This window comes from Aphelocoma coerulescens, chromosome 4 (genome assembly GCF_041296385.1).
Source record: "Aphelocoma coerulescens isolate FSJ_1873_10779 chromosome 4, UR_Acoe_1.0, whole genome shotgun sequence".
NCBI classification, from domain to species: domain Eukaryota; kingdom Metazoa; phylum Chordata; class Aves; order Passeriformes; family Corvidae; genus Aphelocoma; species Aphelocoma coerulescens.
In genome coordinates this window covers 79,275,983-79,303,699 of record NC_091017.1, presented here as the reverse complement: position 1 = coordinate 79,303,699, position 27,717 = coordinate 79,275,983, and the positions used below count along the sequence as shown (strand labels likewise).

The following is a 27,717-nucleotide window of genomic DNA, read 5'->3' as shown; positions in this document are numbered from 1 at the left end:
TAATAACATCTTCCCTGCACACCAGCTCCCAAACGATAGGCAGATTTTATACTCGGTTACTCCACATAATGTCAACATTGTTAGAAAACAAAACCACCATGAAGGAACATCTTTTTCCCTCCTTCTATTTCACCCTTTTTCCCTTCTGATCTATTACTCCGTGATTTCTGTATAACACACAAAGGGGCAGATCAGAAGCTCTGCGCTCTGGATCAGCCCCTGGATCTGTGGGGCAGCAGGACAAGGAACAAAGGGAAGGGGCAGTGAGGTTCAGACAGGTGCACACAAATCAAATGCAGAGAAGCAGAGAAAGCACCAGGAAATTCATTCAATCCCTGTCCCTTCCCTGTGCAGGTGTCACAGGAGCTACTGGAGTCAACAGTTCTCCACCACTGCTGCCCTGCCACCACCCTCTACCACCCAACATGTCGATGGTGGGATGGACAAAGTTGTGTCCCTGTGTCCCACCGGAGCCCAGCAGCACGAGGGAGGCGCGAGAGGAGGCGCAGCTCGCGCTGACCCAGGTGATGGAGCTGCCGAGAAGCCTTGGTACAGCCAGGTGTTTGTTCCCTGTTGTCCAGGCTTTGTCCACTGAGATGGACTCAAACCCCGGGAGGTTCTACCTGAGGACCAGCTTATTCTTTCCCCAATTCCCTTCATCACCAACAGTCACCTGCTGCCCCTGAGCGACTCTCACACATTCTTGGTATGTTCAAGGTGACACCACAGCAAGAAAATACAACCTGGGGAGTTCCTGCAACAAGCCACTCACACTCCTAAGAAAAAAATACTTACCTGGGACAAAATAAGCAGCACTATAAAAGGAGCTGGATTTCTACATCTCCTTTTCTGCTCTGAACTAACTCTTCCCACAGTGGGCAGTACTCAGAGCTCATTCCCTTTTCCAAAGCCTGTGGGATCTGAACTTCTTCTGAAACTTCTTATCAAACAAGGTCAGGTTGGATGGGGCTTGGAGCAACCTGGTCTGGTGGAAGGTGTCCCTGCCTGTGGCAGGAGGTGGAAGGAGATGAGCTTTTAGATCCCTTCCAATCCAAACCATTCCATGAATGTACGATTCTGTCTAATTTGCCCCGGGGGCTTAAAAACTAGTGGGGGTGGACAGACTGACAGACATACACAAGATTCATTTTCCCAGGAAAACACAGTTGGAAGAACAACATAATTAAATTGTTCATCTTTAGTTGAATCCATTTGTTAATTCTTAGCAGCCTGAAGGGTTTTCTCCAGGGACACCTACATTTGGCCAGTTGATTTGTTATGAGAGGGCGGAGTTCTTGGCACTTACTTGAGGACATGGGGAAAAATCTTGGCAGCAGCAACCCATATTCTTTTGAAAACATTTACTTTTGAGTCCCAGCATAATGGAAGGTGACAATAGGAGTGATTGTCCAAGCCTGACTTGGAGCCAACCCCTCAGGGAGGTTACCTCCAAACTCCTGCCTTGCTCACTTCCGCTCCAGGGAGAACAGGGCCAGCTCTGAGGGCAGGAGTTCTCCTGTCTTCAGAGCAGAGAGGGCCTGGGAGGTGCAGAAGGTGATGCTGGATCTAAGGCACTGAGACTGTTCTAGTGGAGACAAGGAGCCAGCTCATCACCACATAACAACCAGCAGAGCTCAGGGCTTGCCCAGGCTCATCATCCAACACGGAGCCACTCCCAGCTCCACCATCAAATGGCCATTGAGACCTTTGGCTGAGCAGCACCATCTTCCCATGGTATCCTCAACATGTATTTGGAATATATTGGGTAAAAGGGAAAGTGAAAGAACTTTGGCCAACCCTTGACTCCAAGTGCTCCAGGCAGCAGGGTGACCCTCTGCCTGGAACACACTGTTGCCATCTCAAAGGCCACACTGGCCCCTTGTTTAGCTCCTGGATGCACCCAGGACCTGCAGATCCTACACAGTGATGCACCAGTTACTCCTCATGCCTATGACTCACAACTCTCCTGAAAAAATTTCATCAAGCTTCAAGCAGAACTCAAACTGAGACCCTGCAATTTCTTTTTCCACTACAAATGAGAAAAATAGCCTAAACATTTCACTCCTAATACTCAAAACTTTTTCCTTCACTGCTTCACGCTGTTGCTCTCTCTCCTCCCCTCCCTGTCTTACAGGAGTGTGACTAATCCTCTTCCTTCCCTTGCACTGTTACCTTGAAGGTATTTATAGAGTGAGATCATGTTCTCTCCTGTGTCTTTCTCCCCTCTTCAGCTCTGGATAAACCAAGCACCCCCAGGCATCTCTCATGTGCCTTCTCTTCGAGGTCATGCTCGCTGCAATGGCAAGCCAAGCAAGGCTTTGCCTTTTGGAGAGGACACTCCGGGGCTGATACAGGCTCTGCAGGAAGCTTCTGACGGCCTTATCCTGCGTACACACAGCCTGGCCTCCGGCTGGGCCCGTGTGCCTGTGGGTTTCACACCTCCGTGCACCGAACAGCCAGATTCATCTGCTCCCGATAAATCAGCCAGTGCCATCATTCGTTTTGTATTATCTCGTGTCACTGTGAGTGTTCTGCCTTCTGAGCTGGAAGCAGCAGAAAGGAAGATGAATGTAGGGGCTTGAAGGAGATTAAACTGAAACATGTTTGTCCAGCAGTATCTGGGAGCTGTCTGAGCAAAGGACAGTGCCTGGGAGCGACAGGGTGGTCTCAGTGCCCTGCCTCACTTCCTTAATCAAGGAAACTCAAGGTGCTGGTCCAAATGACCCAGACCTGCCTCAGTCAGGCTGTCAAACTCTCCTCCCCTGCAAAGCAGAGCAACCACTCGCACACCAACTGGGAATGGTCCTTGGCTTGGGACCAATGCCCAGGACAGGACTTGTTGGCCACAGCCAAAACCTCTTCAGGGATTTTAACAGGTGGGACAAGCAAATTCCCATGGCTCCAAGTGCTCCTGGGCTCTGAGTGGCCTCTGTGACCACCAGAAGAGCCACCATAGTTCAACAACTCCCCATAGTTCCAACCACCATTGGGACCAGAGCCACCAGTCAGAAATTTCTCACTGGATTTCTTTCCTTCTCTTTTAACCATGGAAAAATATGTTCCCTGGGAAAATCTGGACTTTGTAAGTAGGAAAACAAAACACTAAATAATGTTTTAATCTCTTTTTTTTTTTATCTTTCATTTTTCAGTTGTATCAATTGAAATGACGGGTCCTTGACTTCTCCCTCCAGCATCAGCTGCTTCCTTGGAGGACAGGAGAACTTGGTGGCTTAGGTTGGGCTCATCTCACTGATCAAGGAAAGAGCTAAAATTGTCACCATAATTGGCTTTGTAGTCCTTGGAGATAACACCAATCTTCAGAGAGGGCCAGTGTCCCTCCAGGCCCGTCAACCTCTCTCCACAACTGAAAGGAAAAGTTCAGAAGACCAGGTGAAAACCAGGTGGGATGAAACCCATTTCCTGCAGCCAGCTGGGACCATCCCTTTCTGGCATGTGGGCAGCGGACAAGTGAGAAACAAGTTCCATTTCTCTTCCTGTCCAGGGTCCTCCAGGAAGACCATTTTCTGTTTTCTTAATAAAGGCAGATAAAACAAAAGAGAAACATCTGCAGCTTCATTTTAGTCCTCATTTTTCTTCCCCTGGAATTATACTTAATAAGCATTTTATTTTCCACTTGCTATCTTTTATTTCAAATTTTACTATTCCTGATCTGTCACTGTTGTTCGAAAGTCAAATTGTACCAAAAGCCCAATATTTTTCTGGGAAATGAGCTTCTGTTTTCCAGCTTGCTCTTCGCTCAGAGGCTTTTATGTGCTGCACTCCACGGCTGCTTCCTCTCTGTGACACCCGGCTGACTCCAGCCCTTCTGCAGGGCACATCCCCAGTCCCGGTGCAAGGCAGGATCCCTGATCCCTGCGCACGGGAAGGTTTTCGGAGCACACTCCTCACCTGAACTTGGCTCTGGCCTGAACACAAAGTACGAGCTCAGTGGGTTGTGTGCTCGGGCAGGCGCTGCTAAAAGCCACATTGTTCCTCATACGCTGCTCAGAAATTCTGATCCCAGCTTGGAGTTTGCTGCTTCCCACAAACACAAATATGCCAGGTCAAACACAGCGCTGTCTCCTGGTTCTGTCTCACAAGAATTTCCCTACTTTAAAAATATCCTTATTCTACACGTGGATGCAGTGAATTTGCATCATTTTCCAAAACCTGAGAGACCAGAAACAGATGCTGCAATTCCTCATCCCATGGGTCAGCATTCAACCTGCAGATTAAACACTTCTGGGGGAGTTCACTGGGATTCTTTTTGCTATTTGGGCCTCTTTAATTCGCGTTTGTTAGTTTGTTTTTCACTCCAGCCCTTCCATTATGATCAAAACTTACTGGTAATGCGATAGCATCTGATAAACTCAATTAGAGATCTGGACCCCCTGGAGTCAGCTACTTAATTACTAACAGGCTTTCCAGCACACATTAAGGATTGCTGTGGCTGGTCCGTTGGGAGGGAGAATGAAGCAATACCAGGAGAGGGAGATAAATTTCCTTGCATTAGTCCCAGGAGGGTGGTAACTCTGGCACTGCTTTTCCTGGGATGTGTGTCTACACTCCACACTGATGGATGGCTCCCCAAGCTGTCACTTCACCTGCAGAGAACCACATCACCTTTTGCAGAAGGAAAATCCAGCCCTTAGGGCTTCCCTGGAACCAGAGAATGGACCTCAGACCTTTTCAGTCCTACACCTTCCTCCTTCCAACTCCTGAATTCCCTGTTATCATGGGAAGCTTCATCTGCATCTTCTGTCCAACACCTCAGGAGCCTTTCCCTTCCACTTCCCACCTCTGGACCAGAATCTGCTCAGAACCTTCTCCACTGTTCCCTTCCCAAAACTTGTGGCCCTGACAGAGAAGTCTTGCACTGCAAGTTTAGCAAAGCTCCCAAAACAGCAGGACAGCCTCTAAGGCTCTGTCCCAGAGGAGGTTTCTCATATCAGGACATTTCCTTTTAACATTCCAAGTAATCACAAAAAGGAGACAATATATCTAATTAGACAGGGAAAACCAGCATATTCTCAGGGAATGGGGCACCCGAGCACCTTTGAGGAGTTCCACAGGGCAGCACTTTTGGTTTAAGGTTTGCTAATTCTCCAAAGCCTGACAAGTCCTGCACTGATCCCATCAGACCCCTAAGGGGAAACTGGCTCTTCTCCCTTTAAGTAATCTGAAATCAAAGTTCTTATTAATAGAATCATAGAATCTTTTAGATTAGAAAAGACCTCTGAGATCACAGAGTCCAACCACTTCAGTCTCTCCTGCAGCAATTCCCTACCAGGCAGCAGACAGAAGGTGCAAGCCCACAGCCTTGGCCAAATTTGGGGTGCTGGAGGGTGAGGTGTCAGAGCTGCAGCACCGTCTGTTCTGAAGATACTACATTCCCAACACACAGCTCGACCTCATCCTCATTCCAGCTCCTTGTGGAGACAACTCCTTCCCGTTACCTTGAAGGTTTTTCCGGGCACCACGACCCCCTGAGCACTTTTCCCACATGCGAAGGAAAGCTCTGTGCTCCCTCTCCCAGGGATGATGCGGCTGTGACAGGCAGCCCAAGGTGAGCAATTTGTCTCTCAAGCAGCCTCGCTGGGTTATGTTCTCTTACCAAGGGGAAGAAACAAAACAAATGTCTTGGAAGGGGGGAAAAAATGTACCGTGAAATTGCTGTAACTCGTGTCAAATCAACTAACCTTGCAAGGAGGAGTGAATTCCTCACCAAGCAGAGGAAACACTTCAGCACACTCAGCCTTGTCTGGGGCTTACACAAACAGGTCAAATGCCTTTGATTCATTCCAAGCCCTGGCTGATAATTCAGCATGCAGGGTCGCTCTCCTCTCCATTAACAGACGGCAAACACAATGTCCTCACCTGCAGCCTTTATTACAGAAGACTCTGGGGGGGTTCTGCTGCCTCGAGCCTTGTGACAGGTTTTTAAGGAGCCTTGGGCTGTACACACCAAACATCAAAGGCAAACACCAGCAGCAACAAAGGGAAAAAATGCACAGTGCTGCAGGAGACAAGTGTTACCTCTCTCTCCAGGCTGCAGGGAACTGAGTCAGGATATCTGAGATCACTGGGCGGGCTGTCACGGGCAGCTTATCGCTCCTCACACACAGGGAAGCTGAAGTATCAGGAGAAATAGGTACTCTGATAGGAAAACTCGTTTATCCAAAGTCAGACACAGGTGACTGAGGAGCTGTGAGTTTCCTCACGGATTTTCTTACTGGAGCAACTTTGACCAAGGGGGGACGGGTTGGCTGCCAGACAAATCATTCCATCTACAGCCAACACTTTGGAGCTGGAGTGCAGATCCCAGACACCAGCTGTTGGGGATGCAGAGCACACAACCACGGAGTCATGGAACGGTTTTGTTTGGAAGGGACCTTAAAGCTCATCCTGTTCCACCCCTGCCATGGGCAGGGACACCATCTGCTAGAATGAGAAAGGGACAGAAAGACATTAAAGTTATAACCGTGGTGGGGGTGATGCCTTTGGGGGATCCAATTAGAGCAGCAGGAGGGAAGAATAAAGTGCTCAATAAAGGCTGCAACAGTAAAAGAAGGTGGAGGTGACACTTCTGGGGGGTCCAGTTTGGGCAGCAGGAGGACAAAAAAAGAGCAAAGCGTTCAATAAAGGCCGCAACAGCAAGAGAAGATGAACTGAGAAATTCAAACCCCTTTATGATTGATTTGACTGTTTATGTAAAATTCTCACGGACAGGACCACATGAACTCTGCACGAGTGGTGGCCCAGACACTGTGTTTGCTCAAAACAAAAATTCACAGCCATCTTCCAAGTGAAGGCTCCCTTCCCACGAGGCTGTAGCTGCCCCGTATTTCCTTTCCTCTGATTAATGGAGGAGGATGGGATTTCCCAGGAGGCACCAGCCAGCCTCATTTGATGCAAAGCTTGAAGCAAAGCCTGATTACTTTGCAGAGATTGAGCTCAATTCACCACCTCTTAAGGCACCCTGGAGCTCTCTCAGGACCTGTCCTGAGCTTTTGCTGGGTCCAGTTCAGTTCTGAGGCTCCAGAGACCTGAAATCACACAGGGACTCCCAGAGTTGCTCCTGTTGCTGACTATCTGGAGAGTTGAACTCCTCCCATGGGCCCTTCCACTCCTCCCTGGGTTTGCAGCCATCAGTGGCTCAAGTCCCTGGAGGCAGAGGAGATCTGAATACCCGTGAGCAGCGTGTGCTGTAGGCAGTCAGCAACAGCCCTGCAGCTCAGACAGCAGCACTGCAGGTGAGTTTTAACCCAAATTACGCACTTGGCTTTTTTTTTCACTGTACAAGTAACACGAAGTGAGGAGGAAAAACCCACCAGCTTCTCAAGTCTTAACTCCCAGCCTGTTAGCATCTGGACCTGTTTAAACTCCCATCCCAAAGTGGACTGCCATCCCCTTGGGGGTAACGAATAGATGGCTGAGCTTGGAGATGTTTGAAAGATGAGCAATTGGATCCTCCTTTTGGAAGATGCACCGAAAAATCTGTCCCATTCCTTCCTCCTCAAAACCCAGCTGCTGCACGTGTGTCAAAGCGCCCTCCGAGCCGTATGTCAGCAGCAGTGTGGGGAGTGCTGCAGTAACTCTGCCAGAGCACTCAGTGGGGACAGGTATCACAGACAGGATTTTCCAGTTGGATTCTAAAAATCAAACCCACAGCACAACTGTTTTTACAGCATCTTTCATGCAAACTACTTTCCAGATGGATTTGGATAGAAAGAGAAAAATATAATCAAAGAATAATTTAAATTGGAAAAGCCCACTAAATTGGAGAAAACCACTGAGTCCAACCACTCCCCAGCACCGCCAGGGCCACCCCTGCCCCATGTCCCCAAGGGCCACATCCACACAGCTCTGAAATCCCAACAGGGATGGGGACTCCACTGCTACTCAGATTGCTCAGATCCAGCCTCATCTGGAATGTTTCCAGAGACGGGGCATCCACCACCTCACTGGTAAGATGCAGGGAGATGCTTGGAAATATCCCTGAGGATAACAACCTCATTTTACACCCACTGAGCTCACTGCAGATCAGCCAGAGCCAGCTGTGGCACCACTTGGTATCAGACCCAGATCCTGAGTGACTCACGGGTCATTCACACATGATGTGACCTTCCTGCAGACTCTTTTTTCTTTCTTGGGGCATTCCCAGCTTCTCCTTGCCCAGGATAAACGGGGGCTTCACCTCTGGAAACCCTTCTTGCTCTGTGTAAGACAGTCCTGGGTCCTTGTCCCCCATCACCACAACCCCTCTTGGACACACTCCCTGCCCAGTCACGCAAACTCAGCTTTTCTCCCTTGCCCTCTGCAGGAAAAAACATCCGTCCATGGTTCCACTCCCATCCACCTCTTCAGGCTCATCCTCTCAGCCATGAGGTTCCACTCTGCTTCCACAGGAATCCAGTGCAGCACAGCCCTGTCTGAACCTTTACCGCTGAGATGGACCAGAGAGATGAAGGCAGTCACACAAGGTGGTGGAAATGTCTTCCCAGCCCTCGTCCCTCAGCCACTATCACAGCTCCCACCATCAGCCCGTCCAGGCATGAAGTTCACTGCCAGGAGGTGTTACCAGAGGGGACTTTGACAGATGCTTTTAAAACAAGGGAGCTGTACTGAACTGAAGATTGACGGGAACAAGCTTTTCATAGTTCTGTTCCTTTTTATTTTTTCAATGAAATGTGCTCTTCTGAAAAAATTCTTTTAGCAGGAGAACTACCTTTCAATTTGCCTCTCTTGCTTTTGGGTTGAGAAGAAAGAGGTCATTTATACATTTTTTAAGGAAGCAAAAGGAATATAAAGTCCACTCGAGGGAAAAAGAAATCATGGATATCTTGGTAGCAAGGTATTTTTATCAAAAGGTGGCAAACTTTAGAGACATTAGAAGTCATGTTGTAAAATGACCAGGTGGAAAGTTATAAAAATGAACAAGTCTTGTGTGAAAATGATGAAGGGAATTTCAGGCACAATAGAAATCATCTGTGAAAACTGTCAGGAGAGCAGGGAAGACATTTCTGTCTCCAAAAGCAAAACAAAAATGCTATTCACAGTAATTCATACTAATTATTAGCCTTAAGTAGTACTAATTTTTATCCAGCAATAATTACTATTTAAGGCTCCAGAGCTCTGGAAAAAACATTTTCTGGGTGTGGTAAGATCCTTGTGGAGGAATTTGCAGAGCGTTCGAGGGCAGCCTGTTGAGGGAGAAGTTTTATTTCTCCTCTGCACCACCACAGAGAGACATAAATATCACATTCCTATTGATGCAAATAACGGATTGCTCCTGTCAGAACTGACAAAACCACGAATTTAAGGAGTGCGTCCCTCTTTCACACACATAGATGCATTTTTCAAGAGATTTTTTTTGCTTTTCCCCTGGGATCTGAGTTCCCAAACCAGGTGAAAATCAGCCAGACAATCTCGTGTTTGACTGCATCTGTGAAGAGCCTGTGGGAAACATATGCCAGGAATTATGGAGACGAGTGAGCGCGGGGAAACTTGCGGCAGTGGTTGGCAGCAAAGGGCCCCGGTGCCATCTGGGGATCCTGCCCTCCACCACAGGGGCCCGGGACTGACTCTGGGGCCCAGGGGGATTTCAAAGCAAACTCCTGCTTTCAGCTGTGCCCAGCATTTCATTCTCATCGTTTTACTGGTATTTGGTTAGTGCAGGGACTGATGTGTCCTCTGAGATCTGGGCAGTTCTTTGGGAGCTGGTTACAGGTGTAACCCAGTGTCCTTGTAAAATTAATTATACTCTTTATATTTAGCTATGTCAGTGCTTTCTAGAGCCTTGATTTGCCATAAAGTCTTCCTGAATGCCTCACCACTGTCCCGTGAGTGGGATTTCTGCCAATGCCACAAATTCAAGTAAATATCAGGGAACACTACAGCAGCAAGGCTTCCCCATAGCCATGTCCCTGTCTTCAGGGGTGGAACCGTGTGCTCCCATTCTGTCCTCGCACTGCCATCAACGTGGCTGCTGGGGAGACAGGTCAGGGAGCTGATCTGGCTGAAAAGCAGTTGAGGAGAATAAAAGCACTGTTAAATCCTGTGAGTTGGCTGCTCTGGGTCACCCAGTGTGACCACCCTGTGGCCAGCAGGAAGCTGGGAACGAAGCAGCAGCAGGAGCTCTCCATCCAGGCTGGACAATGGCGACACTGCCTAGTCCCACCTTGGAGAGCCCTGATCTCACCAAGAACTGCCTTCTCCAGCTAAGATCATCGCAAGAATGACAGAGGGGGACACACCAAAAGTGAGGTGCTCGCACTGCAGCCCACCTGGTGCACAGCCAGTGTGGATGAAGCCAGGAATTGCCAGGCTCGTGCCTGCCCTCCCCAGCCTTGTGCCCTGGATCCCAGCAGGGGATCCCCAGGCACATCTAAATGTCCATCCATAACAAAACCATCCCAAAAATATCTAGAGAAGAGGCTGAGGGCGTCCAGTAGCATCTGCTGGGGTGGTGCTGTGTCTGCAGGGGTCAAATGCCGGTTCAGGGGTGAAAAGGACCCTCTGGGGACCCCGGGATCAGAAGGCCAAGGGTGAGTAGGAGCTGATGGCTTTGCTCTGGCTTAGACCGGAGGTGACAAGTGTATCCTTAACACCTGTCCCCTATTCCCAGTGGCACTGCTGACAGTGGAGGACTGGCCATTTGCTCTTTTCTGTAAGTCCACTTTCTCTAGAGAAATCAATCAGGCCACTGGTCAGTCAATCAGGCAGTCAATCAATGAGCCAGCCAATTGGAACCGCTTGGAAAACGGATCCTGGACTCCCACCCAGAGGCCCCGTGAGCCTTACAGGAAAAACTGCAGCTCTGAGGGAGGCTGAGACCACCCCCACCCCAGGGCACAGCTCCGGCCCATCTGAGGCAGCAGCCAGCCCAGCTTGGGGCATGTCGGGTCCCAGTGCACTCCAAGCCCCTGGAGCACAGCATTCCCTGGCTGAAGATGGTCCCTGTTGGGTGAGGGGGTCGAATGTGTCCCCCCCCCTCCCTTGGGGACTTGGAAGAGTTGCTGCTGCTGACATCTAGTGACAGGGAGAGCCGGCAAGAGGAGTCACCTGAGCTCTGGCAAAGCCTCCCCGCCGCGGGAAGAACCCACTCGGTCTTCCCCAGGCGCGGGGCTCCCAGGCGGGGCGTGCAGGGAGCAAGTGCCGGGCAATCCACGATGTCCCAGACACTTCCAGTCATCCCAAGACCTTTTCCTCCTCCAGTGGCCACCCGAAGAGAACAGGCGCATCCTATTCCCAGCCTCCCCACAGCCTTTCCTGGTCTATTTAAGCACAGGCTCAATGTTGGGTTTGCTGCCTCAACGGAGCACAGGGAGGGGACAAAATACCCCAAGAGGAGGAGCCGGCGTGGCACCCAGCAGTTCCCAGCCGCTGCCGGGGGCTGTAGCCCCTTCACCCACGGCTCCTTTTTCCCAGGGACGCGGGGAGCCCCGGGAATTACGCGCAGGAGAAGCGTCCGCTCCGAGCTGAGCAGAAAGGGGATGCGAGCGGGATGCTCAAAGCACGGGAGCTGCAGCCCGCATCCCCGCGGACACGGGGACAGAGTCTCCCAACCACGCTGGTGGACGAGGGCTGCCTTTAGAGCTCCACAGGAACAGGGGAAACATCTGGGGTCCTTACTCCCTGCTCCCGGCGCAAGAACAAATCCCTGAGGACAGCCGAGTTCTGGGGGGTGTGAGGAAATGTGCGGCAGGAACCCCCGAGCGCACACAGACACACACAGACACACACGCTCGGGTCGGTGCTCAGGACACGGGGCTCGGAGCTGCACAACGCAGTGGCACAGCTGGGGCTGCCACCCCGCACACACCTGCCCCAAACCCCGACATTTTCCAGCCTCAGCATCGCCGGGGGATTCTCGGCGCTGTGCAGAATCTGCCTCCCCCCTCCCCAACACAGTCCCTCCAAGCTCCTCTTCCCCAAACAGAAGTGCCTTAATTTGCGGGGTAAATCTGGGCATTTCCGCGGCAAACACGACTATCCGAAATAACAGCAGGAGAGAGCCCAGCGCTTGGGTCCAGAGCAGAGGAGGCAACAGAAAGCTGATGATCACGGAGTCACGGAATGGTTTGGGTTGGAAAGGACCTTCACGATCGTCTCGTTCCAACCCCCCCTGCCACGGGCAGCGACACCTTCCACGAGCCCGGGCTGCTCCAAGCCCGTCCAACCTGGCCTCGGTGATGCCATCCCAGGGCTCCTCACTGCTCCCGGAGCGCCGGGGAGCGGAGACCCCCCCTGCCCGGGGGTGGCCGAAATACCCCCGCAACCGAGCCCGGCAGAAAGTTGTGCCCCCGCTCCCCCCGCGCCGCGCTACTCACCCAGGAGGATCAGGGTGCAGAAGCAGAGGATGCCCCTCATCCTACCGCTCGGCACGGCTCGGCCCCACTGACTGGGCTCGGCTCGGACCCCCGGCCCGGCCCGGCGCGGCTCGGCGCGGCTCGGCGGTGCCGGAGGATGCGCGGAGGGCTGGGCAGGGCGGGAGGGAGGGAGGCGGCCCCGCGCCCCGGCCCGGCCCCCCGGCCCGAGCGCTCACACGGCCGGCCCGGCCCCGCTCCGGCCCCGGGTCATGCCCGCAGCCGCGCCGGACACCGCGGGCTCCCGGCCGCCCTCCGCCCCATCCTCCGTGGAGAGGCCGTTCCCGTGATTTAAAAAATTATTTTATGCGTATTAATTATTTAATTTTCCTTTCTTATTATTATCTCTTTTTTGTTGTCGTTGCTGTGGTTTTTTTCTTGTGGTGTGTTTTTATGTTTTGTTTTCTCCCTCCTCTCTCAGCAGCAAAACTTGCGGCGGCCGCAGCTCTGCCGTGCCCGAGCGCCGGGGCAGCCTCGCCGCCTTCCCGGGCCGCCCCCGCCCCGCCGCGGCCCTTGGGGAGGGGCTTGGTGGTCCGGCCCCCTCCTCCCTGGCCCCGGGCGGGGGGGTTCTCCGCCAGCGGGGAGCATCTCGGGCACCCGTGTCTTGGGCATGGCATCTTTCACCCCTGCAAGCCCCAGGCTGGCTTCTTCCTCACCCACTGCCCTCTTGGAGGGTCCCGGCATCTCTCCCCTGCCCCCCCGACCTTCCCATCCGGATGGAAGCACCAGCCTCATCACCTTGGACATGTGTCCTACTCTTGACTGTTTGCTGACAGTGACACAACCCTGAAGGCTTGGGCCACATCCTACCACCCCCCCCAGCCACGACACCTTCCATTAGTCCTCTGCAACGTGATGACCTCCCAGTTCTCCTCCAAAACCCTCTGGAAATCCAGGTTTCCATCCGGTCCCCCACACCTCCTTAGCCATGGTGCACTGATCCCTCACCACCATTCCCTGGCGCTTCCCCCAGCTTTAATCCCCATGGCCCAGCAAGTGACCCTATTTGAGGGAGCCAAGCAGCAGAGGCTGGCTCCTTAATCTTTATGATGATGAGTGAGCATCATTTTTTCACTGCCTCCACTTCATGCATGGACTACCTGAGACACAAAACATGAAGTGACATCTTCAGGTTCCCCCAGTAATTAACTGACCGGTGGAGTAGGAACAGCCTCGTTCCCAAGTCAGTATCCTGTGAACACGGCCTCCTCCTCCTCCTCCTAACACAGCCCTTCCCTTCCCTTCCCTTCCCTTCCCTTCCCTTCCCTTCCCTTCCCTTCCCTTCCCTTCCCTTCCCTTCCCTTCCCTTCCCTTCCCTTCCCTTCCCTTCCCTTCCCTTCCCTTCCCTTCCCTTCCCTTCCCTTCCCTTCCCTTCCCCCACCAGGACACTTTTCCCACACCGACAGCCCAGGCAGTGCATTTGGATATTTGCAGAGAGAGCTTTTTCCCATTGCTGGCTCAGGTATTTTCACTTAACAGGTATTTAAATGCTCTGGGAAGTTTTTTTTGTTTGGTTTTTTTTTTTTTCCACTGGAGCTGTTCAGGGTTCTTAACTTGCATTTCCTGGTGGCATCACCTCATTAATCCTCCAGCAAGTTCTCCTACAAAACCAGAGGAATTGCACACTTTTATTTTTCAGGAGTAAAACAGAGAAGGGAAATAATTCATACAGCCATTTGTAGGTGTTATATATCAAACAGAAAAAGTCAAGAAAATACTTTTTATTTTCTTTTTCCATTTTTTTTCTTCCCTCTTGGCAAATCAAAGGGAAAGTGTGATCCTTGGCCTTCCTCCCTGGCCTTCCTCTCCTTTTGAAAGCTTCTACCATGTTCCAGTCTGGAACTATTCATTTAACAGGTTTCCTAGTCCTATGTCAGAATTGAAAAGTTGTAAATACATGAATGCCTTTAGCAACTGTGTTTCACACCCAAAATTAGCATTTCCTGAGCTACTCAGTGGGGAAAAAGAAAGTGTTAATAAAGCCTCATTTGGAGTAAAAAACACTGCTCTGGAGCTGGGTTTTTTTGATTTCTTTAAGAGGAGTATGATTATGTTTAAGCAAATTTCAAACTGAAATTTCACTGAGCTGCAGCTGAAGCATCATCTGGGAAACTGGGGAAATGATTGGATTTTTCTGCTTATTATTATTTTTAATTATTTCGCAGATTCTTTTTCAGTGTTCTATTTTTGAAGTGGCTGTTTGTCCAGGAAAAAAAAATCACTGGAACATATGTGAGTTTTTGTGGGGTTTTTAACAAATGAAAAAAAATGTTTTCCTTGGAAAAGTCTCTGCTTCCCTCAGGAATGAGATATTCTGATGCTCCTGGACCAAAGGAGGTGACCTGAGCCCCATCACCCCCCATGTTAAGGAAGGGATGGGTTTAGCTCAGTGTCTCGCCTCACACAAGAGAGCTGGGATGTGGGGGCTTGCTTTCCCTGGCTCTGTCTTGTCCCCTTTTGAGGTCTGAGCAGCAGGAAAACCTTCCTTTTGGTTCAATCAGGGAAGCTGCATGAAATTCCTCCATCCACACAGCTAAAGCTGAAGGAACAACAGGGAGGCTGCCTTGGTGGCCCCTCTTGGGCTGAGGACAAGATGCAGCCTCCCCCTCTGGACAAGGGGGAGCTGTCAAGGAATCAGTGCAATGAAGGCATCATTTCTTCCTGAGTTTGGAGAGGAAAAAAACTGGGGAGTTTGGGGATGTGGACAACCCCCCGTGCCCATCCCAACAAGGAGGCATCTCCTGCCTTGCTGTAATTACTTGTGGGACAACCAGGACAGACAAGTACTGCACTGGGAAAAGCTCCCAGAAAAGGTCCTACAGATCCTGTGGAGAGAGGGGAACCACTGTTCCCTGCTTCCTCATTTATCTGGGCTCTCTCCTCCTCACTGGGTAGGTGCTGAGAGGACGAGAGTGAAGCAAAGCCACTCCTTCCACACACGTACACACCCCCCTCCGAAAGTCCCCTGCTCCCTTTCCTTGCAAATGAGTCAAGGTGTCGATCAGTCAGGTGGAAAGATATCCCATTGTTGCTCCTGTTAGACCTATCCCGAAAAGCTGCTCCCCAGAGCTCCGGACAACAGATTTAGCACAGGCAATGAAAGAAAGGATTGTTTGGGTAGGTCTGTAGAGAAATCACTGGGCAGAGAAAGCACATAAAATATGCTGATTAAAAGAAATGCACTTGTGAGAGTGAAACTGGTCCCACTGGAAAGTGGAACACAACTTTGGTGTGTGTTCCTGGAGTCAGAGCGTTGTGCAGGACCCCGCCATGCACAATCCCGTGGCAGTAGATGGACTCCAACTCCCAAAATAGCCATGGAAACAAGGCAAGAGAACTGTAGCTGTCACTTTTCATGAAGGGTGAAGTGACTACTGAGAGTTTAAGGTATTCATGCAACTGAGGAAAGCTGGGAAACAGCCAGAACTGCTCCATCCATCCATCCATCCATCCATCCATCCATCCATCCATCCATCCATCCATCCATCCATCCAGCCATGCACAGCACCTGTGCACAAATGGCTCTTGCTTCAAAATGCCCCTCAGCGAAATGGTGGCAAACCTGGGCCTGTGTGCCCTGGGGACAAGACAAACCCCTGCTGGCCAGGAGACATGGGGAGCTTTGAAATGAGAATGAAACTCCAGAAAAGTGGGGTGGGGAATGTGAGAATCCATGGAAACTGCTGCTAGGGAGGAGGAAAAAGCCAGGCAGATGTGGGGAGGATGCCCAGGCAGTGTGAGATGGAACAGAATCCCCACACACTGACTGTCTCTGCCTCCAAAACTGGGAAAAAACAGAGAAGTCCCTGCCCCAGACACTTCCAGACCCCACAGTTTGGAGCCATTTGGAAAATCGCAACAATTGGACTAAAAAAGGCAACACACTTTGAAGTCAGCTCTGCAAACTTCCCCAGTGTGGTCCCAAGAAAATCCTGATGATGGTTTGATTGATTGATTGATTGATTGATAAGGTTGTGTGTAATTGCTCAAAACTTCTGGAAACCCACCCAGCTTCACAGCACTTGTGTAAAAACCAAACTGCAGAAACCCTGAGGCCCAGTCCTTCCTCACCTTAGAAATAAATGGTTTCCTAACTGGATCCTGTTCTGCCTCAGGGCCAAAATATGTGGGACCTAAGCAAAAGTTTGTGTGCAAAGACAAATATTGAGCAAAGTGACCTGCAGAGCGAAACAGGAATGCACTGCCTGCTGTGCTGAGGGTGTTCAGGAACAGGAGGAAAAAGGATGAGCTGTCTCTCCTTCACCAGAAATATTTGGCAGGAAGAAATCCAGTGGAGGTGAATCGACTACAGCCCTCGGCGGGGAGGAAGGGCACTCTGCAGGAGGATGGCTCCTGGGCAGGTTCTCTCCCTATGCACCTGTAGGACCTGTTTGATGCCCCCCAGGGGAACCCCACGGAGCAGGAGTGGCAGCTGTTGGTGAACGTTGACAGTACGCTGACCATGAGGATTTCGAGGCTGCCAGACCTTTCCCAAACAAATCCCTCAAAGAACTTTTTCCACCTGCAGAGGCAGGGGACAGCTTGTTCTCACCCACTTCATCAAGAATCATCAAATCTCCTGAGCTGGAAGGGACCCACTGGGATCATCCAGTTCAGTCCTGGCCCTGCACAGACCCCCCAACTACCCCACCCTGGGCACCCCTGGCAGCGCTGCCCAAACGCTCCTGGAGCTCTGGCAGCCTCGGGGCCGTGCCCATTCCCTGGGGAGCCTGGGCAGTGCCCAGCACCCTCTGGGGGAAGAACCTTCCCTGATATCTGCCTAAACCTCCCCTGCCATTCCAGGCAGCCATTCCCTCAGCAGGGAAGAAGAGGAAGAACCTTCTTCTGCCTGTTTAAAAATCCATGTGGTTTGGAAGCAGAGAGCTGGGAGCTGTGACATGGATCCACTTCCATGGATGGGGTGACTTTAGCCTGGCTGTCCTCTACAGCCTGGGGAAGACACAGGTGTGGGCAAGGAGGGCAGAGATCATTTGGGCAAGGTGGATGGACATCACCTGTCTGCTGCCACATCCCACCCCAGAGTGGGGGCCAGGAAATTAAATTAAAAGAAAGCAGATCCAAAACTGGTAGGGAAAATGGGATCTTTGGTGTGTCATTGCCTTGACATAGGATTTTGGGACTGCTAGAACCTAACATGGCTCCAACAAAATTAACTGGACAATTTCCCAGAAGAGCACTCGAGCAAGGGGGAGTGAAATGCAGGGACCCCACCTGTGGCTCACAGACCCTCGGGATTCAAGGTGGGAGGTTGGGGAGTATTTTGAAAAGTCCTGCCCCGTGCTGTCCTCATTCTTGTTCTCTTCCTTCGATATCCAGCACTGGCCCCTGTCAGAAGCAGATTAACCCTTTTCTGGCCTGGAGAAGCTGCTGGGATGTGCATCCTTGCCTGCTGTGCTCAGGCACCAGCTTGCATTATCTGCATCACCTCTTTAGTCAGGTGTTGTTGCTTCTGATTTTAAGGAGGGGCAGGAGGAGGGTCCTGGATCAGGCCTATCAGCTGTTTGTGAGAGTAGAAGAGCTGCAAACTGTAGTCTGGGGAGGTTGTGTTTAGGAACTTTTCCTGTTGTTCCTCTTTATTGCTTGCAGATGTGTTCTTGTGGGACTCCCTCATTGCTGAACTTCTGGAATAATTCAGCCGCTGAAACTGGGCTGACAGGAGAGTAGGAGAGTTCCTTGTTAGCATTTAGGATCAAATCAAACCAAACCAAACCCCAATAACTGTGGCTGCTGTGAAACCTTTTCAGGAAGATCTTCATTTTTCCAAGAACCCTGGAGTGTCTCAGCACCTGTAGGGTGTAAACTCATTGCCAAGCAGGTTTGACTTGCCATGGCTTGCAATGATTTTGATGCTTCCAAAGGGAAAAGGGAATTTGAGTGATGTAATGACCCCAATCTCCCTGTACTCTTTGTATATTAATTCAGGGGATACTTCAAAAGGAAAGCACAGAAGATGCACAGACATTGCCCAGAAATGAAGGAGGAATCATGGCTGATACGCAGTTATGTGTTTGCCTTGGTGTCTGTAAGATCCCTTAGAAAAATCGATATGACAACTTTGCTGTCTGTAATATGAACCATTGAAGAGGGTGGGAAAAGCGAAGTGCACTGAGAAAGAAAATGTGCTGAGAAATGAGAATTATAGATTCATGGAACGGTTTAGGTTGGAAGGGACCTTAAAGCTCCATCCCACTCCACCCCCTGCCATGGGCAGGGACACCTTCCCCTATCCCAGGTTGTTCCAAACCCCGTCCAACCTGACTTTGAACAACTGATTTGTTTAAGAGTTGCCATAACAATTTTGATCGCTAAGATGGAAATGAAAATTCTAATGAAAACCCTCCATGAAATGTACCAGGAGCTAAATATCACAGAGCAGACCCCAAGAATGAGCAGAAACAGGATGAAATAGTTCAAAATCTAAAGTCATGAACCTGCAACCTTGAACAGGGCACTTGATAAACCTTTTCTCTGCCAGACAGAATTCCCAGCTTGAGCCATGGCAGTATGAACTGGTGATGGACACACACGGACTCAGGGACAGCATTTCTGGTTCCAGAGAAGTGCTGGAGGCACCATGCCAAGGTGCAGGATGTGCTTGAAAGCACCTGAGTCTCTGAAAAATCAAACAACCCGCTGCTGGAGGCTTCATACTCATCACCCCTTGTGAAGCGTGGAGGAGGAAGGACTATTTTGGGAAAAAATCCCTGGTTAGACAGACCCAACAGTGTGCTGTCCCTGCCAGGATGTGACACAGTGTCTGGTCCAGCTTCCGATTCCTGAGATGGAACCACTTCTCCTAAATCCACTTAAGATGTGCAAACAGCCCTGTCAACAGCAGCTCGCCAAGCTGTGTGGCTTTCTCTGGGCTGCAGTAGCCTTGGTAACTCTCAGGGAAAAAAATAACCTAATTTTCTCTTTCATCCATAAGCTGAACCCTTTAATTTGCTTTCAAGTGAATTAAACATAAGCCTCCATTTTTCTAATTCCTTTGTCCTAATTTAAAAGTACTGACATTTATCAAAGGAGTTTTCAAGATTCCCCATTTGCAGCTCATTGTTTTAGTATGTTTTAAATAAACCAGAGATTGATGCTTTTATTGCTGCAATGCTTTCCTTCCCTCCTCCTTTTCTCAATAACAAGGGGATATTGTGTTCATTTCTAAACTTTCTCTAATAACCCGGAGAGCAGGCTGTGTCCTGCTGCATTATCCAGGTGACCACAGTTCATAGCTGAGATTTGCTGTCATTGTCCTGCGTAATGCAGGAGCACCTTCAAGGGCACAGAGCCTCATTCAGATGTCCCGAGTGCACCCTACATCCTTCAATATTCAACATGCCAGTGACCCTCAGTTCATCCTATGAAGTTATTAGAGGTGCTGGGTGCTGGAGAACAACCCCAGTGTTATGAAAACAGTGATATAGCAGCACAAATTTATTTGTATTTCCAGAAACAGCAGCTGCTTGAACAACTTTCACCCTGAAATGTGGATTTGGTGCCCTTGATCCTTTCTGAAAAAGAAATTTCACTTGTTCAGTGTTTGCACAACATCACACACGTTGAAACTCCCCTCGGAGTCAACACAAGCATGAACACAGCACAAAATGCAACCTGGGGCAAAGAATCACCTTTCCCATAGCAGGGACCCTCTTGGAAAGTCCATGCATTTGCTTTCCAAACTTGTTTTTCTTTTTGGGTGGTTGGAATGGTCTCAAGGCTGATGGACAGCCCCATGGGAGCAAAGTCCTCTGCTTATCCGCTGGCGCGGAGGGCTGGCGCTGGAAACAATTCCCACACGGCTCTGCTGGCACTCCCAGAGCTTTCTCGGAAGGACAAGGGGACGAAGTTCACCCATCACGAGATGACAGCTCTTCTCCAGACGCTGTTACTCATTCCAGCACCAGGCTGTTTTTCAGTGGTTCATGACAAATCTCCATTTTCCCTCAGAATTATGGGTTGTATTTTCGCTTGCTTTCTGACCCTGATAGCCGTTCCACCATGCATTAAGTTATCTCAGAGCGTCTGATCTTCCGTCAGTGTTAATCTTGGGTCTTGGCATTTGAGGAGGAATGATGGGAAATATTTAGCACAAGACCTAATTCAACACCCTTTCATGACTTGGTCCAGTCAAGGTCAAATCCTGAGGCTTGCGCTCTGCCAACATTCCCATCTGCTTAGAGACCTCCCTGTCTGCGTGAGGACTAAGGAGATCACCATTAAAATAGATTATATGAAAATAGTTATACTTTTAAAACCTGGGGAACATAGGATGTGCTTAGCTCAGGAAGAGGACTAGGTGTCAGCAGAAGTTACGTTGTATGTGGGGAAGAAGGAAGTTGAAAGCAGTTTAAACTAAGGTTTCCTTATCCTTTTCTTATTCTAGGCTGCCCCCAGCAAGGACTTCATTCCATAAAGTGGGGAATGAGGTTAAGAGCAAACTTGGAATGACAGAATTATTTAGGATGGAAAAGCCCTCCAAGACCAGCAAGTCCAACCATCCCCAGCACTGTCCAGGCCACCCCTGACCATGTCCCCAAGTGCCCCATCCACATGGCTTTGTTTGCTGATGGGGACCCCAGCCCTGCCAGGCCTGGACAGCCCTTGCCAGGAAGGAGTATTCCCAATATCCACCCTGAGCCTCCCCTGGCCTGATGCCTAGGTTTTAACTTTTATATTTTCCTGATTCTGTACTGCTTAGAGTGTAACTCTGAGGTTTCCTGTAGCTTGCTAATTTCTGCTCACTTGTGCTGGGTAGACATAACAAAGCCTCTCTGGGCCTGCTCTCCAAGGTCACCCAGACCATCCTAGCCCAAAAAGTGTAATCCAAAGAGCTTCTAAGGGGGGCAAGTGGAGGGGAAATTACATCATTGAACTGAAGCTTTAATTGGAGAATTAACCCTGATATGCAAATGAACCAAACCTATAAAGGTGTGAAGGACTCGTGACCTGCCATCCATCTTGGGGTCCATTTTGGCAATAGCCTGTGGCTCCCAGGGGGTACCTTTGAAGGCCTTTCAAATAAATACCTATTTTATTCTTTTACTCCTGTCCAGCCTCTGTGTCTAGGAGGCCTCTTAAGGCATCAGGCCCAGCCTGAGGCCGTTCCCTCTCCTCCTGTCCCTGTTCCCTGCGAGCAGAGCCCGATTTTCCCCCCCGGCTGCCCCCTCCTGTCAGGGACTTGTGCAGAGCCACAGGGTCCCCCCACAGGTCCTTTGCTCCAGCCTGAGCCCCTTTCCAGCTCCCTCAGCTGCTCTGGGGCTCCAGAACCTTCCCTAGTTTCCTGATTTGCACTGGCAGGAGCTTGGGTACAGCCCCTCAGTGCAGAGGAGTGGAAGAAGAGCTGACCTTGGGACTTTTGATTTCTGTTACTCCATTGCTCCTGAATCCATCTCAGTTGCCTGTTGAAACAAATTGAACTTTAAAAGGAAAAACCAGCACGTTGTTTTTCAGTGAACATCTGTCCTTCATTCCCTGGTGGACATTTTCTGTTGAAATGCTTACAAATAAGAAAGTTTTTTTATGGGCTTAGAAAATACCCTTTTAAAAGTAAAGTAAGGTTTCAGTCTCTTCTGGCAGCAATTAAGAATACAGGGTATTGTGCCTTTGAAAATTGAGCCTCTTATTTAACTGTCTAAATAGAGATTTAATTTTCCTGCTTTTGGCACCTAAGCTTGAAAACTTTCTTCTTACAGATGAAAACAGAACATTATAGAAATTGAGTCTGTGGCATTTTTATTCTGCTTTGTGAGAGAGAAAAAAAAAATGAGGAAGATAATTTATCAGTATTTGCACCTCTTATTCTAACCGCTTTGAACCGAAATCCCTCATAAATATCAGGTCTGGATCACTCTGGATATACCATAAAGGCTGTTTTTAGCACAGAGTCAGCCAGCCCGTGGAAGTGGGCAAGTGCTGCATGTGCTGGCTGAGCTGTTTCCCTCAGCTCCTGTTCCAGTGACTCCTCAGCAGAGGAGTGCACAGATTCAGAGAAAAAAATAAAGAAAGACCTCTGAGATCACCCAGTCCAACCACCCCCCAGCACTGCCAAAGCCACCACTGACCCATGTCCCCGGGTGCCACATCCACACAGCTTTGAAATCTCTCCAGTGATCTCTTTTCCACCCTCACAGATTCTGTGAAGCCCTCCTCTCTCCCCCTATCGTGTTCCCAGCCCGGATCAGCAATTCTTTCCTTTGGAGCAGGCTCTAACTCTTTTCTCCAGGATGTGCCCCACGAGGTGTTGATCTCAGTGGGGGTCTTTAGACACCCCTGGAATTGTGTTCAAAAAGCAAGTGCAAAGAGGAACATGGTGGGACCCACCTCTGCATCCCCTCAGCCTCTTGCCTGTTCCCCATCTCTTGTGCACCCCAGGGCACTTTTCTCATGTGAAAGGACATATTTGGGCTCTGCCTCACCTCACACGAGTCCAGGCTGGAAGAGCAGTGGCCCCTCAAGGGCTCTCACTGCAGCAGTGGCTCCAGGCTCTCCATGTGGTGGGCCATGTTTCCAGCCAAGTGTTTGCTCGGGGGCTGAGTGAGGCGGGGGCGGTGTGGGACGGGAATGTGCACAGGAGTCAGGGGAGGGTGTCTTCACCAGCTCCAGTGGCAGTGGGGAAAACAGTGCCCGAGGCTGCCTCTGGTGGATGTGTGCCCAAGCAGGGATGCGTTGCCATGTCTGTGTGTTGGGCTGGGTTCTATTCCCAAGGGCTGAGTTAATGAAGAAAAATCCAGCATGGAAAAAGGAAATGCAGGCCCAGAGGGAAATGCCTCTGGTGCTGGAGGGGCAGCATGAGGTGGTCCTCAGAAGTGTTTCCATGTTTGGTTCATTGGACAGATCACGGAATGTGGGCTTGCCAAAAACATTGGAGGTTCCAGTGGCTGGTGCATCCTCCCAGCCATGATTTCCTGCCATGAGGAACAGCCTTCCCTGGAGCTGCGCTGCCCTGTGTGTGCTGCCTGACAAAATCCGTTTGTCCCCAGAGCCAAAGCTCCCACACCCAGTGAATCCCTGTAATTACCATAATCTGCTGTCGATTAGATCAGATAGCTCTGTTATCACTGTTAATAACAACTTATTAGTGAGGCTGTCACAGGGAGTGCTTCTGTAGGGGAAGGGTTTTGTCCTTAACTTCTCATAAAGGCTCTGTTTTAAATCAGAGGGAGGCTCTGGCTTCAAGGGCACTGGTACTCGGTGACTTCGAGTCCCTTGCAGCTAAATGCTCCACAAATTTCTCCCAAAACCTGCCAGCAGGGTAGGAAAATGGGAGCTGGGATAGAAAATGTAGCAAGGTTCAGGCAGCCCTGGAGAGATGCAGGGCAGGTGGAGGAGGATGGATGAGAAGGTGGAATAAAAGGGCAAAGAATTATCTTTTCTTCACAAAGCTGTAACTGCTGGAGCTGTGTCAGGGAGGTTTAGGCAGATATCAGGGAAGGTTCTTCCCCCAGAGGGTGCTGGCACTGCCCAGGCTCCCCAGGGAATGGGCACGGCCCCGAGGCTGCCAGAGCTCCAGGAGCGTTTGGGCAGCGCTGCCAGGGGTGCCCAGGGTGGGGTAGTTGGGGTGTCTGTGCAGGGCCAGGACTGAACTGGATGATCCCTGTGGGTCCCTCCCAGCTCAGGATATTCTGTGGTTCTGTGCTAAGTACAAAACTCCCTTCACATCTCAAAAGATTTGTTGGAAGATGACAAAGGTTGTCACTGAGGAGTGAAGGATGATTTCAGTTTTAATGATTAAACATGAACACGTTGCCCACAGTCATTTTAGGCATATTTTTTTCTGATGGAAATCTGTCCAATTAAAGGAAAAACACCCCTCACATTTCTCTTTCCTAATTCTGTGATTTCCTCCATGACTCAAAACCTCCATAAACCAGAGCCTACATAGCAGCTTTGTCAGGAGAGCAGAGGATTGGGAAGGAGCTGATTGCTCATCCCATACCCCGACACGGGTGACTTGCAATGGGAAAGCTCAAGATCTCCCTTGAATTTTGGTTTGGAGATTCACACTCGCAGTGCTGCTGCAGCAGGGGCAGGGATTGAGAAGATGAATATGCTCAGAGGAAAATGTAGCAAATAAATATACCCCTGGATCCTTTTCTTTCATGTGAAAGAACATAATCAGCGTCTGTTTCATGTCACAGCTAGATGAGAAGTGGGCTTCTCCTCACAAGCCATTATTGAACTAGAGGCAAGGCTACCAAAATAAAACTCCTTCCATGCTCTGATCAGTGCAGAATCAGGCCCCTTTGCTCCTGAGAAGCAAAACCCCTCCATGATCCATCATCGGTGCTTATGGAGTGAAACTCCTCCTTATGAATTGCAGTGAAGACCTCAATCACTCCGGCCGTGAGTGCCTTTGTTTTCCAGTATTTGATAAAAAATCCAAATCCTTGTGGTCTCACTTTTAATTAGAGCAGCAGCAATTTCGTGAGGCGATGGATGGTCCCGTGATGACTTAGCTGAGGTGGCCTCACGCTGCTGCCAAGTTCAGGAGGTGAATCTGTGCTTAGTTTGTGCTGCGGCTGCGGCCACTCCTGAGGCTTTGGCATCTGGTTTCATTTGTAAGACAAAAGAAGGGCTGGTCCTAAAAGCTTTCTTAATGGATGTTTGGGACTTTGCAAAGGGAAATGGTTGTGTTAAAGATGCCACAGGGGATGAGCTTTTGGGTCTGTCCTTTAATCTTCCTCTTTTTCCCTTTCCCTTAAATCTGCTGCCCGTTGTCACCTGCAGGCGATATTCTGCCTCCCAGGCTGGAGAGGGAGCAGTGCCACATCCAGCAAGGAACATTTTCTAATGCTCAAAGCACTGGCCTAGTGTTCATCCCCTTGCTTTGGCATGCAGGGATTAACCTCCTCGGAACTGTCACTGCTGCTCCCGCAGCCTGCCTCAGTTTCCCCAGCTGTGAAAAACGAGCAGTGCTTAGGAGAGGCACCAGGGACCTGAGAATTACTTGAGGGTAAGAAACCACTACACAGAACATGCTTTTGGAGGAGCACAAATACATACTCTGTGCAACTGTGCTCTTGTTTTTAAACCCTTTTGCTTCCCAGGACTCATTGTCCGTGTTCCTGTCACCGTCACTGCTGGCAGCACACACGGATGTTTGTGGCAGAGGCAGATGTTGGCAGTCTGTGCATGTCGAGACAACTGCCAGCAAAGAGCCCCAGTGCCAGGACTGTTCCCTCCTCACGTAGCTCAGTCTTGCCCTGTCCTGTCTCCGGGGTGTGCCTGGGGATGTGTCTTCCCTGGCAAACTTGGAGCACAAGGCTGGAACTCAAAGAATGTGGCAGGCTGATGGTTGGGGGCAGTCACTGAGATTTCCCTCAGAGTCAGAGGGGAGGAACAGTGGCGTTTAGGGTTCAACTCCTCTTGTCCCAAGTTATGTCAACATCTGCTCACATGAACCGTGTCTTCTTAGCTCCACTGGCTCTGAAGAGCAGCAGCTGTGAGCAGGAACCTGCGCTGGAAACATCCAAAGCTTCATCATCTGGGACCGTCCTCTGGGTTTGTAATGGCAGCTGATCTCTGTGTTAAACTAATGCCCCATAACAAGTCAGCAGCAGCAATGTTTGATGTCCAGGGCTGTTCGTCCCTCTCCTGCCAGGCAAATCCCTCTGCAAAAGTTGTTTCTGAGGTGTTTCACTGGTTCTGGTCTCAGCCTCAATACACCAGGTCCCTGCAAAAATGAACAAGGCTGTTGTATGACCTGCCCACACAGGACTAGGAAAAAATAGTGGCTTCAACAGGAATTGAGATTTCACAGAATCACAGAACAGTTTGGGTTGGGAGGGACCTTAAAAACCATCTTGTTCCACCCCCTGCCATGGGCACGGAACCTTCCACAAGAAAACGCAAGGTCACGGCTCCACGGAGCTGATTTCCAGCATGTATTAACACATTTACAGACACCCCTTCCAAAACCAGCAGCCCAGACTGCTGTCTCTGTTGCTACAACGCAGATCAAGACGGGCTGGATTGTGATGGAGTTTCTGCCCCGAGCAGACGGGCAGATGTTCCACCTGCAGAGTCAGCAGCAGCAGCCAAAGCTGTTCCCCGTGTGGCAGCGAGGGAGGAGAGATTTCCTGGGGTAAAGTGCTCCTCCATGCATGCCTTCAATTGCAGACTACAAAGCGAGTGATTTTAGATGCTGGGGTTTGATATCATAATGTGCCCTATTTTCCATCTTTCAGGCATGAACAGCGGAGTGCTGTGTCTGTGGATGCACCAGGCTTTCGGGATGCTGCCAATGGACCCGCAGATCTACAGAGCTCCCTGTGGCTGCTTCCTCTCATCTAATCCCGAGGCCAGGCATTTGCTAGACCTGCAGTCATGGCCAGGGAAGAGCTGGCCTTGCTGCTGGAACTGGGCATGGAGCAAAGGGACAGGGACAGAATCTCCACTTCACCCACAGCAATCCCATGGGACCAGAGCTGGGCTCACATCGTGCAGAATCACTGCATGGGAAGGGTCTCAAACTGGCAGAGGACGGTTTGATGGGATGTTAGGATAAGTTCTTCCCTGTGAGGGTGGGCAGGCCCTGGCACAGGGTGCCCAGAGCAGCTGTGGCTGCCCCTGGATCCCTGGCAGTGTCCACGGACAGGCTGGACACTGGGGTTTGGAGCAGCCTGGGACAGTGGGAGCTGTCCCTGCCCATGGCAGGGGTGGAACAAGAGGATCTTTAAGGTTCCTTCCAACTCAAACTGTTCTATGATTCTGTGATCCCCAAAGCCCTGGAAGACACTTAGGTGGGTCCTTTGTGGGGGACAGGTGGGTCCTGTGAGGCCTAGCGGCCGTGCTGACGTGTGAGGGTGCCTCCAGCAGCAGGGTGAGGAGCGCTGCAAGCCCAGCTCAGCTCTGTGCTAGGAAGAGATTAATTTACTTTGGATTTGGTTGAAGGTTGGACTGGATGATCTTGGAGGTTTTTTCCAACCTTAGGGATTCTGTGGGACGGTACAAACCAGCAGGGAACTGAGCTCCATTCGCATTTGGATTTGGGGGAGGATCATCTCCTGTACCTGAGGTCTTGCTAGGATCAGGTCCTTGTCTGGCCCCCAGTCAACCAAGTTTGACTCTCCTGTGGTGTGGCAGGGAGATGCTGGAGCAAACCAACAAAACCATCCCAGAGCAGACAACCTTCCTGTGCACATTACTCCTGTCACACATTTGTCCTCCCTTTTGCTAACTAGCAGTGAAAAACCAAATTTAAAAAAAAGAAATTCACTGCACAAGTTGGATTTGTCCTGATGGAATGTTCTGGTGCCTTTGATGCTCTTTGAAGCATCATTGCAGGATAGGAGGGAGGTGTTTCCAGCAGAATTCAGATCCAAGCTTCGAA

At 50.3% G+C, this 27,717-nt stretch overlaps 1 protein-coding gene across 1 annotated transcript in view; it reads right to left on the bottom strand.

The window, feature by feature from the left end:
* LOC138109217 (GDNF family receptor alpha-4-like) overlaps nucleotides 1–12,582 on the bottom strand; it is a 64,367-nt gene extending 51,785 nt beyond the window's left edge. Inside the window, 1 exon segment of the mRNA XM_069012296.1 lies at nucleotides 12,333–12,582. Coding sequence (XP_068868397.1) covers nucleotides 12,333–12,582 — 250 coding nt within the window.
* Nucleotides 12,583–27,717: the final 15,135 nt, after the last annotated feature.